The sequence below is a fragment of the Myotis myotis genome, unplaced genomic scaffold, assembly GCF_014108235.1.
Source record: "Myotis myotis isolate mMyoMyo1 unplaced genomic scaffold, mMyoMyo1.p scaffold_m19_p_3, whole genome shotgun sequence".
Lineage (NCBI taxonomy): Eukaryota > Metazoa > Chordata > Mammalia > Chiroptera > Vespertilionidae > Myotis > Myotis myotis.
The window spans coordinates 177,399,960-177,417,538 of NW_023416335.1; the positions used below are offsets into that span (position 1 = coordinate 177,399,960).

General features: G+C 41.0%; 1 protein-coding gene across 1 annotated transcript; it reads left to right on the top strand.

Moving 5' to 3' along the window:
• Positions 1–4,311: 4,311 nt before the first annotated feature.
• Positions 4,312–13,390, top strand: MANSC4 (MANSC domain containing 4). Its single transcript, XM_036301692.1, has 3 exons — positions 4,312–5,112; positions 8,929–9,063; positions 12,417–13,390. The coding sequence occupies exons 1-3, from the start codon at positions 4,884–4,886 to the stop codon at positions 13,061–13,063; spliced, it is 1,011 nt and encodes a 336-aa protein (XP_036157585.1). The 5' UTR covers positions 4,312–4,883; the 3' UTR covers positions 13,064–13,390.
• Positions 13,391–17,579: the final 4,189 nt, after the last annotated feature.

Here is a 17,579-nt window from a genome sequence, read left to right on the forward strand (position 1 = left end):
AAAATTGGGAAACAATGTATAATAATTGCTGTTACCATTTACTGAATGTTATCATTATACATAATAGTGCCAGGCACTGTTGGGCTTTACCCAGACTGCAGTACTATTTTTATACTCTTTCAGAGCTGAGGAAGGTGCGGTGCAGAGCAAATTTTCACACATACAGAGAATGAAATATCAGAGCGATTACAACTTTTGATGTAGACATCTTCCTTTAGAGCAGTGCTTCTCAACCTTCCTAATGCCGCGACCCTTTCATATAGTTCCTCATGTTGTGGTGACCCCCAACCATAAAATTATTTTCGTTGCTACTTCATAACTGTAAGTTTGCTACTGTTATGACTCGTAATGTAAATATCTGATATGCAGGATGTATTTTCATTGTTACAAATTGAACATAATTAAAGCATGGTGATTAATCACAAAAACAATATGTAATTATATATGTGGTTTCCAATGGTCTTAGGCGACCCCTGTGAAAGGGTCATTCGACCCCCAACGGAGTCGCGACCCAAAGGTTGAGAACCACTGCTTTAGAGACTCTGAAAAATATAAATTTATAATGGATTAAAAGACAAACAAACAAATTCTAGCACTGGCCGGGTGGCTCAGTGGCCATACACCAAAAGGTTGTGGGTTCGAATCCCAGTCAGGGCAGATATCTAGGTTGCAAGTTCAATCCCAGGTTGGGTGAATACAGGAGTCAACCAATCGCTGTTTCTTTCTCACATCAATGTTTCTCTCTCCTTCTTTAAAAATCAGTAAAAACATATCCCGGGTGGAGATTTAAAAAAAAAAAAAAGACTCAGGTTCTAAACCACTATGAATCCATTCACGCAAAATTGTGTACATGCATCTGTTTTTTAGAGATGCCTAGAAGGATTTTCCAAAATGTTAAGATTATAAGATCTTGAATAGTTTTTATTTCTTTTTATATTTTTCTATATGGTCTGGTTCTTTTAAATGAATGTATAGCAATTTAATAAAACAAAACACTTTTTAAAAAATGTATGACATTTATATTTCTCAGACCCGATTTCTTTAAAATTTGCATCAATTTTATCAAGTGATGAAATGAAAATGTTCAGTAAATACACAATTAGCATCTTTAAAATAAGGATGAAATATTGACTGTTTTTCAAACATCTTTTTTTTTTTTTTTTAAATATACTCTATCGATTTTCTACAGAGAGGAAGGGAGAGAGATAGAGAGTTAGAAATATCGATGAGAGAGAAACACCAATAAGCCGCCTCCTACACATCCCCCACTGGGGAAGTGCCCGCAACCCAGGTACATGCCCTTGACCGGAATCGAACCTGAGACCTTTCAGTCCGCAGGCCGACGCTCTATCCACTGAGCCAAACCGGTTTTGGCAAACCTCTTTTGAATTTAGTAAACCTGTGCTATTACTTCACTACCACTTAAAAATTATCTTTATTTTTCAGTCCCTCCAATATTCCTAGAAAACTTTTTTTTTTATCCTCACTCGAGAATATTTTTCCGTTGATTTTTAGAGAGAGTGGAAGAGAGAGGGAAAGACAGAGAGAAACATCGATGTGACAGAAACATATCGATTGATTGCCTCCTGCACTTGCTCCAAACAGGGCCCTGGCCAGGGAGGAGACTGCAACTGAAATACATGCCCTTGACCGGAGTCGAACCCAGGACGCTTGGGTCCACAGGCCGACGTTCTAGCCACTAAGCCGAACCAGCTAGGACTAGGACAACTTTTTTATTTGTTTTAACAAGCCACGTCAAATTTTCCTTTCTTAAAGCATATGGAGCAATTTAAAGTAGCACAGTTCTTAAAATGGCTCTATATAAACTAGGTTGAACATATACACAGAGACAAAACTTCCATTTATTTCAATCACCTATATCAGTGCTTTTCAGACATCTTAGGAAGTCATCTGGGGCATTTATTTATAAAAATAAGAATTCTGCTTCCCACACCAGAGCTACTGAACCAGGCTCTTGGGAAAGATGAGTGGCTTTTAAGGCAGAAATCTAATTTTTGAACTTCTCTCAAGAGTACCCTCTTGGAAATAAGTACAATATATCACCGCATGGCAATAGTGCAAAGATCCTGGGTATTTCAAAGCTCTTTAGCAATGTTTTATTCAGAGTTGTAGTTGCTTTCTGGTTTCTGCAATTTCATCTCACATGGGCACGGTTGAGACTAGATGTGGCTGGGCCCCATCTCTATGCCCGTTGTGTAATCCTCCCTGCGCCCTGTGGTCCATGTTCCAGCTCTCCTTTTCAAAATACTTGGCTTTAAGAAGTTACTCATTCCAAGGCTCAATATTTATGCAATCACCAAAAAAAGTTTATAAAATTTTGAAGCATGCCTTTACATTGGAATTTGTAGATTTAATTTTTTTAAATTTATCTTTATTGTTGAAAGCATTACAGATGTCCTCTTCCCACCCCACCCTCACTGTCCCGCTCCAAAATGCAACTTTGACCTTCACTTGAACATCATTCGATAGCAAAAGGATTGAACAATTGTGGATTGTTCCATTATCCCTGCAGGGAACATGAGAACGTCAAGGAATTAGATCACACAAAAGAACCTACATTTGATGTGATGAAAGATGTGGAGGTTACGAGGTTAGAAAGTAGTCTTTCTGGTTTATGCTCCCAGGGCATGAACTAACCAGAATAGCGATGCAATCTCATAGAAAAACAGGGGTAATTTTTTGTTCATCTGCTCCTTGCTTTGCCATTAGGGAGCTTGTCTCCCCTCTCCCCATGGAACAGATTGAATAGTCAGATTGTTTGCAGGTAAGCACCTGAAACTTGCTTTCTATGAGTTCATTAGAATAAAATATATATCATTTTCAGTGTATTTTATGTGGCTTATGCAAGGGTAGGAGTTAACACGTAATGTAATTATTGCCTGGAAGAAAGTAAACGTTTTTTGTTGTTCTTAATCCTCACCCGAGGATATTTTTCTATTGGTTTTTAGAGAGAGTGAAAGGGAGGGGGAGAGACAGAGAGAAACATGGACGTAAAAAAGACGCATCAATTGGTTACCTCCCACATGAGCCCCAACCAGGGCTGGGGATCGAGCATGCAATCTAAGTATGTGCCCTTGACCGGAATGGAAGCTGGGACCCTCTGTCCGCAGGCCAATGTTCTAGCCCAGTGATGGCAAACCTATGATACGCATGTCAGAGGTGACACGCGAACTCATTTTTTTGGTTGATTTTTCTTTGTTAAATGGCATTTAAATATATAAAATAAATATCAAAAATATAAGTCTTTGTTTTACTATTGTTGCAAATATCAAAAATTTTCTATATGTGACACGGCACCAGAGTTAAGTTAGGGTTTTTCAAAATGCTGACACGCCGAGCTCAAAAGGTTCCCCATCACTGCTCTAGCCAGTAAGCCAAACCAGGTAGGGCAAATGTTTTGTTTTTAAAGTCATTCAGTGTTTTGAATATTTTCCTCTTTATTATTGATTATTAATATTTATGTTTCTAAAACTCAAAAGATGTGATAGTTAGGCTACTATTAGGAAAGAGGTGGTGAGATGAAAGTTCAAAGAATGTTAATTTCTGTCAAGTTAGTGAATGAGTCATTGTGCAAAAAAGTAGGGAAGAAATATAGATCCCAGGATAGGAAAAGTTTACTTGAATGAAAAAAAGAGTAGTACTTTATGCCCAAAGCTGATTACCACTGGTGCTCTGTGTAAAATGGAAACCAAAAAAAGCAAGTTTTATGCTTTGAACTAATGTCATCTTGAATATCCTGGGACATAAAACATACAGTCTTCATGAAAGTAAGAGGCTAGTTTCACTGCCTTTAATATATGTTCAATGTTTAGCATTGCCATGAAAGTAATTTTATTAATATTTAGAAATTTAACAACACTTTACCATTTTCCTAATGCACATTTCTTGGCAACTCCTCTGCTTCAATCAGAGATACTGTGTCTTTATGAATCGGCTTCACCAAGAAGGCTACTTTATAACTTCCAAACGTGAATATCAGAAAGCAGATCAGACAAATCCCAACTCCCAACTTGAACGTCTTCACAATTTTCATTGTGAATTACACCTTTTATTTTTGATTGGACAATATACACCTTAATGGGTGCTGTATTCCATCTACATTATGAGGCTGTTCTTTTTGCAGAATCTTTGTAGTCTTCTTTTAAGAAAGCTTTTGTCTGGCTTTGGCAAAAAACAAATGCCTCGCCCTGAGAAGTGATCAGGATCCATATTCAATGTTTTCAAAATCACAGCAAAATTAAAAACTTTAATTTTATATTCAGTTTTCATTTACTTTCAAGGTTTCTTTCTTTTTTCTTTTTCTTTTTTTTTTTTTAAGTGAAAACAAAAATTTTATACCAGGGGAAAAGGAGATTGGGGGGGAAAAGTCTGTGGTCACACAAGTTCCTTACAAAATGATGTCTTGTTTCTGGTGAAATGGATCCTCCTTTATCTGACGTCAAATGACTAAACTATTGTTGTCCTCAGAAAGACACTTGGCTAGGATTTCCACTTGCCTTTATATTTACTTAGTAAAAGGTGTTTGTGGTGATTCACTTTCAGAGAAAGAAGAAAGGAGAGGAGAGAACCCACATCTTTAAGAGGCTAAAGGACAAAGTATTGAAATGGCCTGAAAAGTGTTCAGAATTTAACACCAGCAAATCAAATGTTCACCTGGGATTCAACCGGGAAGAAACGAAAGAAAAATCAATATGCAGTCAAAGAACAGCCTCGTTTTTCTAGAACGTGACCCTCCAGGAGAGTTCCAAGGAAGCTGTTCCTTAGCAACAGCCCCGAAGCCCAGAAACTGCCCTAAACCCTGATGGTCAGCTCCAGCTTCTGCCTGGACGTCAGACTTCTTGCCGAATCTCCTTACCAGGGAAATGCATGTGGCGGTGGTGGCAGCAGACGTGATCTTGCTCCTAAGCATGGGGTGGACTTCAGACGCCCTCTGCTCACCCACCATTTTTTACAGGGACTGCTGGATCCGTCGCTTCCCGGGTCTTCTGGTCGACCTGGAGGAGTCTCAGAAGATGGGAGCTCAGTTCTTGAGGTATTATTCTGAAAGCACTGGCCAGAAATGCAGTAGGAGCTGCTGTCTGAGGAAGGATGGTAAGTGTCAATGATATGGCTGAGCAAAACTAAGAGGAAACTTCCAAAATGAAGACCTAAGTAAGGAGTCCTGGGCAGAGGGTGCAATGAACTAGGGAAGATGCCCTGAGATGAGGGAGAAGAGCGGGGGATGGAGAGACATTGAGACTGACTTTGCCATTTGGGACAGTGTAGGCTTGATCTATAAACCTAGCCATGACCCCAAATGCTATGGAATCTACAGGAAACAGAGAATCCTCTTTCCTTCACTGAAGTGCAAAATTAAAATATTTCTCCAAGTGTCAACTAACAACATTCCTATAGCCCAAAACAGCATATTTAATTTTACAAATAATTTCCTTTTCAAAGTTCTTTTGGTGATATTGATATCAGTTCAAAATTTTTAAATATGTTTGCTTGTGTTGACCAAATTAAACAGGAATTTAGATTGGATTCATATTTTGAAACAAATAAGGAGATATATGTCAAATAGATAAACAAAAAGATAAGGAAGAAAGGAGAGATTAATTTTCAAAATATCCTAACAGATATGTTTAGTCTGCAATCCAGAATCAGGATTTACTGTCATCCATAGAACATCCACAGAAGCCTGTACTTAGGAAAATATTTCATTGTTACAGAATTTTAACTTGCAATTGTCTAAAGACTTCTTTCATTTATTTTTCATTCTTCCAAGATGTTAAAGCTACTTAAAAAGAAGCAACAAAGCTACACACCACTTTAAATTATTTCTCTTGGTTGTTCCACACCTTCTTTCCGTGGTTGGATTCTGACTTGTTAATTGCTGATGCCTCCTATCCAATATGCATGTAAGATTTTTGGAATGCAAATTAGAGTTACTTGGAGAATCTAAACTAACTGTCAAAAAAATTTTTTAAAAAAACTGTCAAAAGACCACAGTGTGCGATGCTGTCACAGGCTAAGTCCTCAGAAGTTAATCAGGCACAGAGGAGAGCAATTAATTTATTAAAGGGAAATCTTTTGAAAAGGTAGCCAATCCAGTTTTTCAAAAAAATACAGGTATCCCCTCATATGCCACTTGGCTATTTTTTTTTTAATATATTTTTACTTATTTCAGAGAGGAAGGGAGAGATAGAAACATCAATGATGAGAGAGAAGAACTGATTGGCTGCTTCCTGCCTCCTGCACACCCCTATTGGGGATCAAGCCCACATCCCAGGCATGTGCCCTTGACCAGAATCAAACCCGGGGCCCTTCAGTCTGCAGGCCTACGCTCTGTCCACTGAACCAAATTTGCTAGGGCCCAGATTTTCACCTTAGAGATTCTTCTCATTCCCAACACCTTCACTGACAGGCTGTGGGGGAGGGTGTGCCTTCTCTGCATTTTCTCCTGGCATCAATTTACCTCTGAACACGAGGGAAGCCGTGGCCTCTGGACCTTCAGTACAGTACAAGCATCTAGTCGAGTTCCAGGAAGCATCCTGTGGCTTCCAAGTTGTGACTGTCTTTCTCCAGAAGAAATGGCACAAACACACCTCTCAGTTTCCAGCTCGAAGCCAGATCTTAAAAATGCCACAATCCTGCAATAGCGAACCTGCTCAGAAGGGACCCCAAATGTACATGGAGATGTAAAAACTGTTCCCTACAGCACCAACTTTCTTATCAGAAATTTAATGTCGAAAATTGAATATTTTTTATTCCTTGCCTTTAGACCAGTAGTTCTCAACCTTCCTAATGCCGTGACCCTTTAATACAGTTCCTCATGTTGTGGTGACCCCCAACCATAAAATTATTTTCATTGCTACTTCCTAACTGTAATTTTGCTACTGTTATGAATCATAATGTAAATATCTGATATGTAGGATGTATTTTCATTGTTACAAATTGAACATAATTAAAGCATAGTGATTAGTCACAAAAACAATATGTAATTATATATGTGTTTTCCGATGGTCTTAGGCGACCCCCGTGAAAGGGTCGTTCAACCCCCAAAGGGGTCGCGACCCACAGGTTGAGAACCGCTGCTTTAGACTTTACAGCATAGCCTCAGGGAATGTGTTTGTAATCTGTGATGTATTAGCAATGTATTAATGACATTTTAAAAATACATTTTTTTGACTTCAGAGAGGAAGAGAGAGGTAGAGATACAAACATCAATGATGAGAGAGAATCATTGATCGGCTGCCTCCTGCATTTTCCCTACTGGGGATAGAGCCCACAACCCCAGGCATGTGCCCTTGACTGGAATTGAACCCGGGATCCTTCAGTCCACAGGTTGACGCTCTATCCATAGAGCCAAACCAGCTAGGGCTGTATTACTGACTTTTGTCCCATTCTTTCTCCTACTGGAAAAGTACACAGTGCAGAAACATGGGTGTCCCAGAAGTAATGGGGGACAGACACTTCCCACAGATCACCTTACACAGGAGTACAGGTTCAGCAACAGCAATTCCACAGCAGCTTTCAGCATCGCTGAGGTCTGGTAATCGTACACCATGGCTCTGTAATATTATTTTATTAGAGGAGTTGATACCTTTTGGCCAATGGATATTCCCCATCAAGTGGTTCCCACTCCAGGGCAGCAGGGAAATATATGTTGCACGTTAGGGAGGACAGACTGAAGATCTGCATTCAACAAATAGGACTTTAGCCCTAACCAGTTTGGCTCAGTGGATAGAGCGTCAGCCTGCGGACTCAAGGGTCCCAGGTTCGATTCCGGTCAAAGGCATGTACCTTGGTAGCGGGCACATCCCCAGTAGAGGGTGTGCAGGAGGCAGCTAATCGATGTTTCTCTCATCGATGTTTCTAACTCTCTATCCCTCTCCCTTCCTCTCTGTAAAAAATCAATAAAATATGTTAAAAAAAAACAAAACAAAAAACAAATGTGACTTTAGGTTTTCCAGCAATAACACCATATATTTTAAGGAGTAATCTTACTTAGAAAAAGGGAAATAAGATGAGCAAATAATGTACTTCTAAGAGATGCTTTTAATTCCAGACACTTTCACTGAGGGGGGTGGGGGGGGAGTGCGCAGGGAGAGGCAGTATCTTCTCACCATTTTCTCGTGGCATCAATCTACTTCTGAACATGAGGGAAATTGCTCAAATCCAAATGCTGACATTCTTCTCTCTCTACTCCCGGAGGACACTGATTGTGCTGTCCATTGGATGTGCTTTTGCACCATAGGGCCAGAGCACACCTGCAGTCAGGGTCAAGGCCAGCTGCCTTCCCACCATCTGGCCCCACCCAGTAATGTAGTCATTGCTATTTTTGCCCTTCCTGTTATTCCCTCTTCTGATTCAGTAGTTGTCACTTCATTTTCCCACTTCTTTCTCTGGTGAACTCCAGTACTTTAGCATTCTGAGAGGGCTACTGCGCCTAGAAATCTGAATATATATCCATATCCTCAGAAGTTTTTGTAGCCAATTGACTTTTTCATGGGATTGGGAAATGATTCTAGGTCAGTGATGGCGAACCTATGACACGCGTGTCAGAGGTGACACACGAACTCATTTTTTTGGTTAAATTTTCTTTGTTAAATGGCATTTAAATATATAAAATAAATATCAAAAATATAAGTCTTTGTTTTACTATGGTTGCCAATATCAAAGAATTTCTATATGTGACACAGCACCAGAGTTAAGTTAGGGTTTTTCAAAATGCTGACACGCCGAGCTCAAAAGGTTCACCATCACTGTTCTAGGTGATCCCATATGGGAGGGAATATATGAAAGATGACTTAGAAGAAGTCAGTAGGTGTAATCCGATGTTCTTGAAAGAAATATGTTCTCAGAGCTCATCAAAGGGGCAGAAGTCAGGACCACTGCAGAGGTACTTTGCCTGTTCCCTTCCAGTTGCCTGTAACTTGGCTGTCTTCTACCACGATCCCATGCATGACAATGTCAACTGCCTCCATATCCACTGCCCGACGCTGGAAAGCTGCATATTGGAGCCTGGAACCAGTGCCATTTTATATAACGTAACGGACGGTAATGGTCTCTATTCTGTTTGTATTTTGAGGAATGTTGTTAATATCCTAATAGAGGCACATGACCTAGAAACTAGCTGGCAATAGCCATGAAGGAATCCCTAAATCATTATTTTTCAGTGAACTCTGGGCACTCAGGCAGACAGGTTTTTAGCATCCTGGATAGAAAACTAAAAGGAAATTCCCTTTAGTTTGACATGTTCAGCAATGACAAGTTCAGCAATGATGAGTTTATCCCAGGTGATAACAAATCAAGTGATTGAACAAGAGGTTAAGCATCATGTTTCATTGATCACATGAGCCCTCATCAGGAGCCAAAGTAGACAGGCATTTCTACTGCTGTGGCTGAGGACACCACTAAGAAATAAAAGAAAGCTAAACGGTAGTTCTGGGGCCTGTAGACACTGCATACACAGACTCTACAAAGGTGGATGTCAGGGGCAATGACTGCACCAAGGCTTACATATCCTACATAATAAAAATATGCAAATTGACCATCACACCCTCGCACAAGATGGCTGGCAGGAGAGGGCAGTTGTGGGCGAACAGGCCAGCAGGGGAGGTTAGTTGGGGGTGTGGGGGACCAGGCCGGCAGGGGAGGGCAGTTAGGGGTAGCCAGGCCTGCAGGGGAGGGCAGTTGGGGGCAACCGAGCCGGCAGGGGAGCAGTTAGGTGTCGATCAGGCTGGCAAAGGAGTGGTTAGGGGGTGATCAGGCTGGCAGGCAAAAACGGTTAGGGGCAATCAGGCAGGCAGGCATGCGAGCGGTTGGGAGCCAGCAGTCCTGGATTGTGAGAGGGATGCCAGATTGGAGAGGTGCAGGCTGGGCTAAGGGACAGCCCCCCCACCCAGTGCACGAATTTCATGCACTGGACCTCTAGAATTAACATATCATTGGTCCTAAGACAACCATTATATTTTATTTTAGAAAAAAAATTTTAAGTGTCCTTTTCCCATGTGTATAATCATCTCAGGTGCAAATCAATAAACATAAAAAAGAATAGATTTTTATCATCAAAATACAAAGGAGGTAATTTATCAATGTGCAGGCTGTGCTCAACATTGCAGAAGACTGCAGCATGTATCTGCCTTCAATCTCCTTAAAAATCTAGTTGTATATGATCAGGTTGACAAATGTCACCCCATTAAATTTAATTTTTAAAAATCTAGTTGATGTGACAAGTCTTACAATTACAAAGGCTCAAAAGAAGGGGAGAGTAAAGCAAGCTAGATAATTCAGAGGCTTCAAGGAAGAGCCAGGACAAGGAGTTCTGCGTCACACCACGGGAAAGTAAGAACACTGGTGGGGCTACAACAGGGCATGTTTGGGGCTACACTGACAATATGGGGGAGGTAGGGTAGGCCAGGTACCAGAAGGGCTGTGGGCAGAGTAGAGTAAAAGGTACCTAATGATAAAATGCCATCGTTCAAGGTGTGTCTGGTGCTCTGAGCCTAGGAAAACTCTGCAGGATGCAGGTTAGACAACACAGTCAGGAAGGCAGTGGATCCAGACAAGGTCATGGGAGGTGTAAGGATGAGTAGGGATGGCGACCAGCGTATTGGGAAGGAATTGGATGGCATTACTTTTTCGATATAGGAAGAGAGGAATCAAAATCACTTGGCTGGCAGATTCCACCATGAGTGATGACAGAATGGCAATGCTACTGTGTCAGACAGAGGCAGACAAGATGATGCTGGCTTTGGGGACGTGCAGTGATGACAGGACATGTCTGCCTCCAGTAGAACACAGGAGAAATGAGATCAGAGCTCAGGAGAGAGGAAGAAACTGGCATGTGGTTTCCAGTGCTATCATTGTAGTCGTGACAGTTGATGAGAAAACTCTCTTTGGAGTGGGTATGAGATGAAGAGAAAATACAGTGGAAGACCAAGAACTAAAGGTTGTGAAAATTGCACAACCAGTTGGGACCAAGAAAAGAACCAGCAAAAGGAAGGGGGGTAGGGGGGCGGGAATGAGAGGCAGGCACTCTACTGAGAGTCATGGAAGAAGTTTTTTAAAAGGGTGGCCAGCAATATCAAGGACAGGAGGGAAGCCACAAGAAACTACAGTGGGGCCTTGACTTACCAGTTTAATTCTTTCCGAGACTGAGCTCGTTAAGGAGCTCGTTAACTCAAATTACTCTGTCAACTCAATGCAAAAAATCCCTGGAGAGACAGCTGGTATCTCAAAAAACTCGTTAGTCGGGACACTCGCAAGTCAAGGCCCCACTGTACTGATAACCTCAGAAGCATAATTTTGCCAGAATAGTTAAGGTGGCAAAAACTAAAGTCAGAAATGAAGGAAATGGATGTAGGAATGTTTGGGGAAGGGAAGGGAGAGGGAGGAAGAGAGAGAGAAGAGGGGCACAGGGAGGGAGATTGCTATCAGGGACTATTGGAAAGCTACTCAGAGTTTTTTCTTCCCATTTAAAGTCAAAGCAATATTTACACTGGTCTGAAGTCAGAAGAAAAGGAGTTAGTTTACAAGATAAGAGAAAACAGTGACGACAAAATCAGGACCCTCAGGCACTGGAAAGGGATGAAATTTAGGGTTTTGCTCATGATTTGAATACAGTTACACTGCTCAGGGCCTAGTTTTTTAAAATACATTTTTATTGATTTCAGAGAGAGGGAGAGTTAGAAACATCAATGATAAGAGAATCATTGATGGGCTGCCTCCTGCACGCCCCCTTTTGGGAATCGAGCTCCCAAATGGGCATGTGCCCTGAATGGGAATTGAACCGTGACCTCCTGGTTCATGGATCAATACTCAACCACTGAGCCATGTTGGCCAGGCTCAAGACCTACTTTGTTTATTTAAAAGTGCTATATCTCTCAAATGGTTACTGTTTTTGTAGCTCTTGCACTAACACTCACTATTGTTGCCCCAAAGCACTGGCAGACAGGAAGTACTCTCCATGATATAGCTAAATCTGTTCATAAAAGGAAATGTCCTGGAAAGGTAAGATAAATAAAATATGGCCAGTATGTTTCTAAGCCATTCAGAAGTAAGCAGTTATCTTAGTTCAGTAACTCATACCAGCAAAACCTGAGACTTCTCCAAACTATATTTTATGGTCCTTTCTTTAAAAAAAAAAGTTTTTATTGATTTTTAGAGAGAGAGGAGGGAGAGGGATAAATAGAAACATAGATGCGAGAGGAACATCATTGATCAGCTGCCTCCTGTACACATCCCTGCTGTGATTGAGCCAGCAACCAGGCATGTGCCCTCACAGGGAATCAAACTGGTCACCTCTTGCTTCCTGGGTTGAAGCTCAACCACTGAGTCATACCAGCCAGGAATATGGTCCTTTCTTTTAAAATAGAAATGACATGAATGATGCCTTATTTATCTTTCAGGTATAGATCCAGATTTGCTGGTTTTTGGACAATCACCTCCCACATATCTAAATACCCGTTCTTCATCTGATAGATGGGACAGACTAAGAAATCTAAAAACTATGAATTTAGATAAACAAACCACCATGATAAACCAAATGCTAACATCAATAGAGGCTCCATCATCAACCACACATCAAGAGTTGGTTAACGCAACCCATACCAGGTATTCCGAGGAATTAACCACAGATTCTTGGGCAAGATTAATTTCCCTGAATGGTTCCATTGCCACAAAAAAAAATAAGGTGTCACCCAGTGCTGATTTCATCAACAATTCAGATAACAAGACTATTTCTCCTTTCTTTGTGCCCATAGACACAAAACTTTCTCATATGCCCATTCCATCCCGACTCAACAGCAGCAAGCAGTTACTGAACAAAACCAAAGGGTACAACAGCAGAAACCACACATCTGAGAACGAAGACAAAACACCAGATGGGACATCTGTGACTTCAAAGACGTGGTTGATTCCTGTGGCTCTTTGTACCTCTGTCCTCTTTCTTTGCTGTTGTATAGTCATCCTGGCATCTGGATGCTGTCAAAAGAAGCAGGGCCAGTATAAACCAGGACAGAGAAAGTCAGGATCCAGGCAAAGGAAAAAAATGTAACATTCTGAAGGAGAACTCTTAGTAGTAAAAGTTGTAAGAGATTGTAAGATTTCAAGAGTATCATTTTTAGTTTTGTGTAAGACAAGGGCAGTTTGTTTCAAAAATAATTGCATGGGATGCCCACCACCACCAATGTCTAAAAAAACACACTAATGCTTGATAAACAGAACTTTTTTTATTACTTTTTTTTGAATAGTGTATTCTTTGTCAATTTTCTAAAATTCTGACTTCTGCAGTTATTTAGCATCATGTGAGAGATATGGTTCTAAATGCTATACATTTATTAACTCCCTGAATCCTCATAATTCTGAGTCAGATAAACTAATATTAACCATTATACTTCTACTAGAGGCCGTGTGCACAAAAATCGTGCACTGGGGGGGCGGGGGGGTTTCCCTCAGCCTGGCCTGCACCCTCTCACACAGGGAGCTCTTGGGGGATGTCCTACTGACGGCTTAGGCCTGCTCTCTGCTGGCAGTTGGACATCCTTAGCACTGCCATGGAGGCATGAGAGGCTCCTGCCACCACCGCTGTGCCATGAGCCCAGCTTCTGGCTGAGTGGCACTCCTCCTGTGGGAGTGCACTGACCACCGGGGGCAGCTCCTGCATTGAGCATCTTCCCCCTGGTGGTCAGTGCGCGTCATAGTGACCCGTCATTCTGCCGTTTGGTCAATTTGCATACTAGCCTTTTATTATATAGGATTATCCCATTACACAGATGAGGGAACTGAGGAGAAAAGAGACTAAGTATCTTGCCTAAAGTCACACACCTAGTAAATAGTGAAGCCGGGACTTAACAGAAAATCTGTTTCTAAAAAAGTTCATGCTTGAAATCACTGTTAGACTAAAAGCCTCCATTTTCCTAATAAGCATGGGATACAAGGAGAAAAAATACTGTAATATCTTATTTGTCTACCATCAAGGTCAAATTATTGTTACAGGTTAATAAAATCTTACAGTGGCTTAAGCAAATGCTTCCTGATTTTTATATAGTTTTCTATGTTCCATGCTTCTCAATCCTAATCCATCTTCATTTTCTAAAGATAACATGCCTTTCAATACTTATGGCATGGAGATCTTTTGAGTTTTATGTTAACTTCTGTTGAATAAAGCTTGGGAATTCTAGTTTACATCCCTTACTTGTATAGTTTACTCAGATGTAAAGCTTAGCACTAGGTATTTCAGCTCTGTCCACTTCTTACACCAGATTTATCCTTTAACTCTTAATAAATGTAGATAGAAAGTTGTAATTCAAGTCTCTAAGGATCTGAAACTACAGGCCCTTAATCTCATCCCTGAAACTGTTTTTAACGTGAGAATAGATATTGACAGCCATAACCACAAAGAATATAGAAGAGAAAAATCTTATAAGATTAATAAAATAGTACTGTTCCCTCATATTAATCATAAATAAGTCTGAAAAAATTTAGTCAGTTTGCCTTAACTCGCTATTTATAATACTAGAGGCCCAATGCATGAAAGTCGTGTAGGGGCTCGGTCCTTGAAGTCCTGGCCAGCCCTCCCAGCCCTGCACAGCCTCAGCCTGCCCTCACAGCCCTGGCTTAGTCTGGAAGGTCGTCTGGACGGTCGTTCTGCTATTCGGACTAATTAGAATATTCGCTCTTTATTATATAGGACCATAAATTTGCTCAATTTCCTTCTTAATACATTAGGGGGGGAAAGGCCTTGCTATTTAGGGGATTATCGAGATTTAAATTATCCTAAATTTATATTTAAATAAGTAATTCAGGAAGCTGTCTTTAAAAATTATTTCTATATACATTCTTTGAAGATTGCTTTCCTTTCAAATGTGTACAAATTATTTAAGCTTCCCCACAAAGTAGGGCTGCTAGAAAATAAGGTTTTTTTCTTCCTTGGGGTTTCTAAGAATTTTACTCATTCCTTAAAAATTGATAGTTTTAGAGAAATAACCACAACTTGGGGAAAATATATTTTACCTTTGTAAGAAAACAAACTCACACTCCTCTTCTTCAGCCCCTAACTTTGACCATCAGATAGACGGAGTAAACTTAGACTGGAGAAGCAACCAGGCCAGAGGCAGCCAAGAAGCATCAAACACAGCCAGGCCTGGAAGCCACGTCCTAATGAAAGTCAAAGGGAGAAACCAAGATGGCGGCATAGGATAACGCCGGAGATTGCTGCCTCGAACAACCAATCAAAAATATAACTAAAAGACGGAACGGACATCATCCAGAACCACAGGAAGGCTGGCTGAGTGGAAATTCTACACCTAGAAGGAAAGAGAATATCATACCCAGACTCAGAGGAGGCGCAGTGCTGAAGTGAAATACTAAGGTGCGGAGTGCGCGCAGAGCGGGCTGGCGGCGGAGGGCACGGTTGTTGTTTTCGATCGGGAGGGAGTTTCAGACTCTGAGCTCCAGATCCGGGCGAGTCTCTAGGGACCCAGACTTAAACGGGAGAAGCGGGACTGTCTGGCTTTGGTTGGAACTCGAAGGCAGCTTTCTCTCCGAGGTTTGCAGCAGTTGCTGGGACTCTGTGAGGCAGAGCCCCTAGGGACGGGACTGAGAGCAGCCATAACTGCTCGCTCCAGCCCGCCCTGTAGATCCCCGGGGACCTGCCCTGCCCAAGCCCTGCACAGAGGCATTGCCGGATAGCCTCAGGCAAAGGCTAGATTAGCACCGCCCTAGAGATCCAGCACAGAAGCTCTCTCACTGCAGACACAGCTGACCCTCATAGCCAGTTGGCCTGGAGGTCAAATCACCCCTGGTATTGCCGACAACAATCAAGGCTTAGCTACAACAAGACTGCGCACAAAGACCACAAGGGGGTGCACCAAGAAAGCATAAAAAATGCGGAGACAAAGAAACATGACAGAAATGGAGGATATAGAGCTAAAAACCGCAATTTTAAGGTCTTTCAATAATTTTCTAGAAACTGCCGATAAATGTAGTGAGATCCTCAAGAAATCTAATGAGACCCTCAATGTTGTGATAAAGAACCAACTAGAAATTAAGCATACACTGACTGAAATAAAGAATATTATACAGACACCCAACAGCAGACCAGAGGAGCGCAAGAATCAAGTCAAAGATTCGAAATGCGAAGAAGCAAAAAACACCCAACCGGAAAAGCAAAATGAAAAAAGAATACGAAAATACGAAAATAGTGTAAGGAGCCTCTGGGAAAGCTTCAAGCATACCAACATCAGAATTATAGGGGTGCCAGAAGATGACAGAGAGCAAGACATTGAAAACCTATTTGAAGAAATAATGACAGAAAACTTCCCCTACCTGGTGAAAGAAATAGACTTACAGGTCCAGGAAGTGCAGAGAACCCCAAACAAAAGGAATCCAAAGAGGACCACACCAAGACACATCATAATTAAAATGCCAAGAGCAAAAGACAAAGAGAGAATCTTAAAAGCAGCAAGAGAAAGAAACTCAGTTACCTACAAGGGAATACCCATACGACTGTCAGCTGATTTCTCAACAGAAACTTTGCAGGCCAGAAGGGAATGGCAAGAAATATTCAAAGTGATGAATACCAAGAACCTACAACCAAGATTACTCTATCCAGCAAAGCTATCATTCAGAACTGAAGGTCAGATAAAGAGCTTCACAGATAAGGAAAAGCTAAAGGAGTTCATCACCACCAAACCAGTAATATATGAAATGCTGAAAGGTATCCTTTAAGAAGAGGAAGAAGAAGAAAAAGGTAAAGATACAAATTATGAACAACAAACATGCATCTATCAACAAGTGAATCTAAGAATCAAGTGAACAAATAATCTGGTGATCATAATAGAATCAGGGACATAGAAAGGGAATGAACTGACTATTCTTGGGGGGGAAAGGGGTGTGGGAGATGCGGGAAGAGACTGGACAAAAATTGTGCACCTATGGATGAGGACAGTGGGTGGGGAGTGAGGGCGGAGGGTGGGGCGGGAACTGGGGGGAGGGGAGTCATGGGGGGAAAAAAGAGGAACAAATGTAATAATTTGAACAATAAGATTTAATTAAAAAAAAATAAAACAATTCTGATATTTGCAGTTAAAAAAAAAAAAAAAAAGTCAAAGGGACCAAAGAGCGCTCCTGAATAGAACTTAAACCATTAAGAAACAAAGATGTCAGGGCCCTGTCAACAACTACTGTGAAAGTTGTTACACCCATCTGGGAAATAACCACAATACTGAAATCTCTCCAACATTGTAGGTAGTCAGTTTTGGTATGGGTTTAAGTTTGTAATTGTCCATTATTATGAAATACTGACCAATATTGGAAAGAATATACGCCAAGAAATAAAGCACCCTATCATTAAGAAGACAAGTTTTTTTTGCCTACATGTTTAAGCAACTTTTTAAGAGTTTGAACTCAGAAATGATTGCAGATCAACACCAGCAGCATCCCCTAGAATCCTTCCTCATTATAAGGATGAATACGGTAATGTTCACTGTATATATTGGGCCACTTAATAGTTTAAAGGACAAGGATCTAATTGCCAAACAGTGCTGTTTAATTATGGCTAAAATTACAAT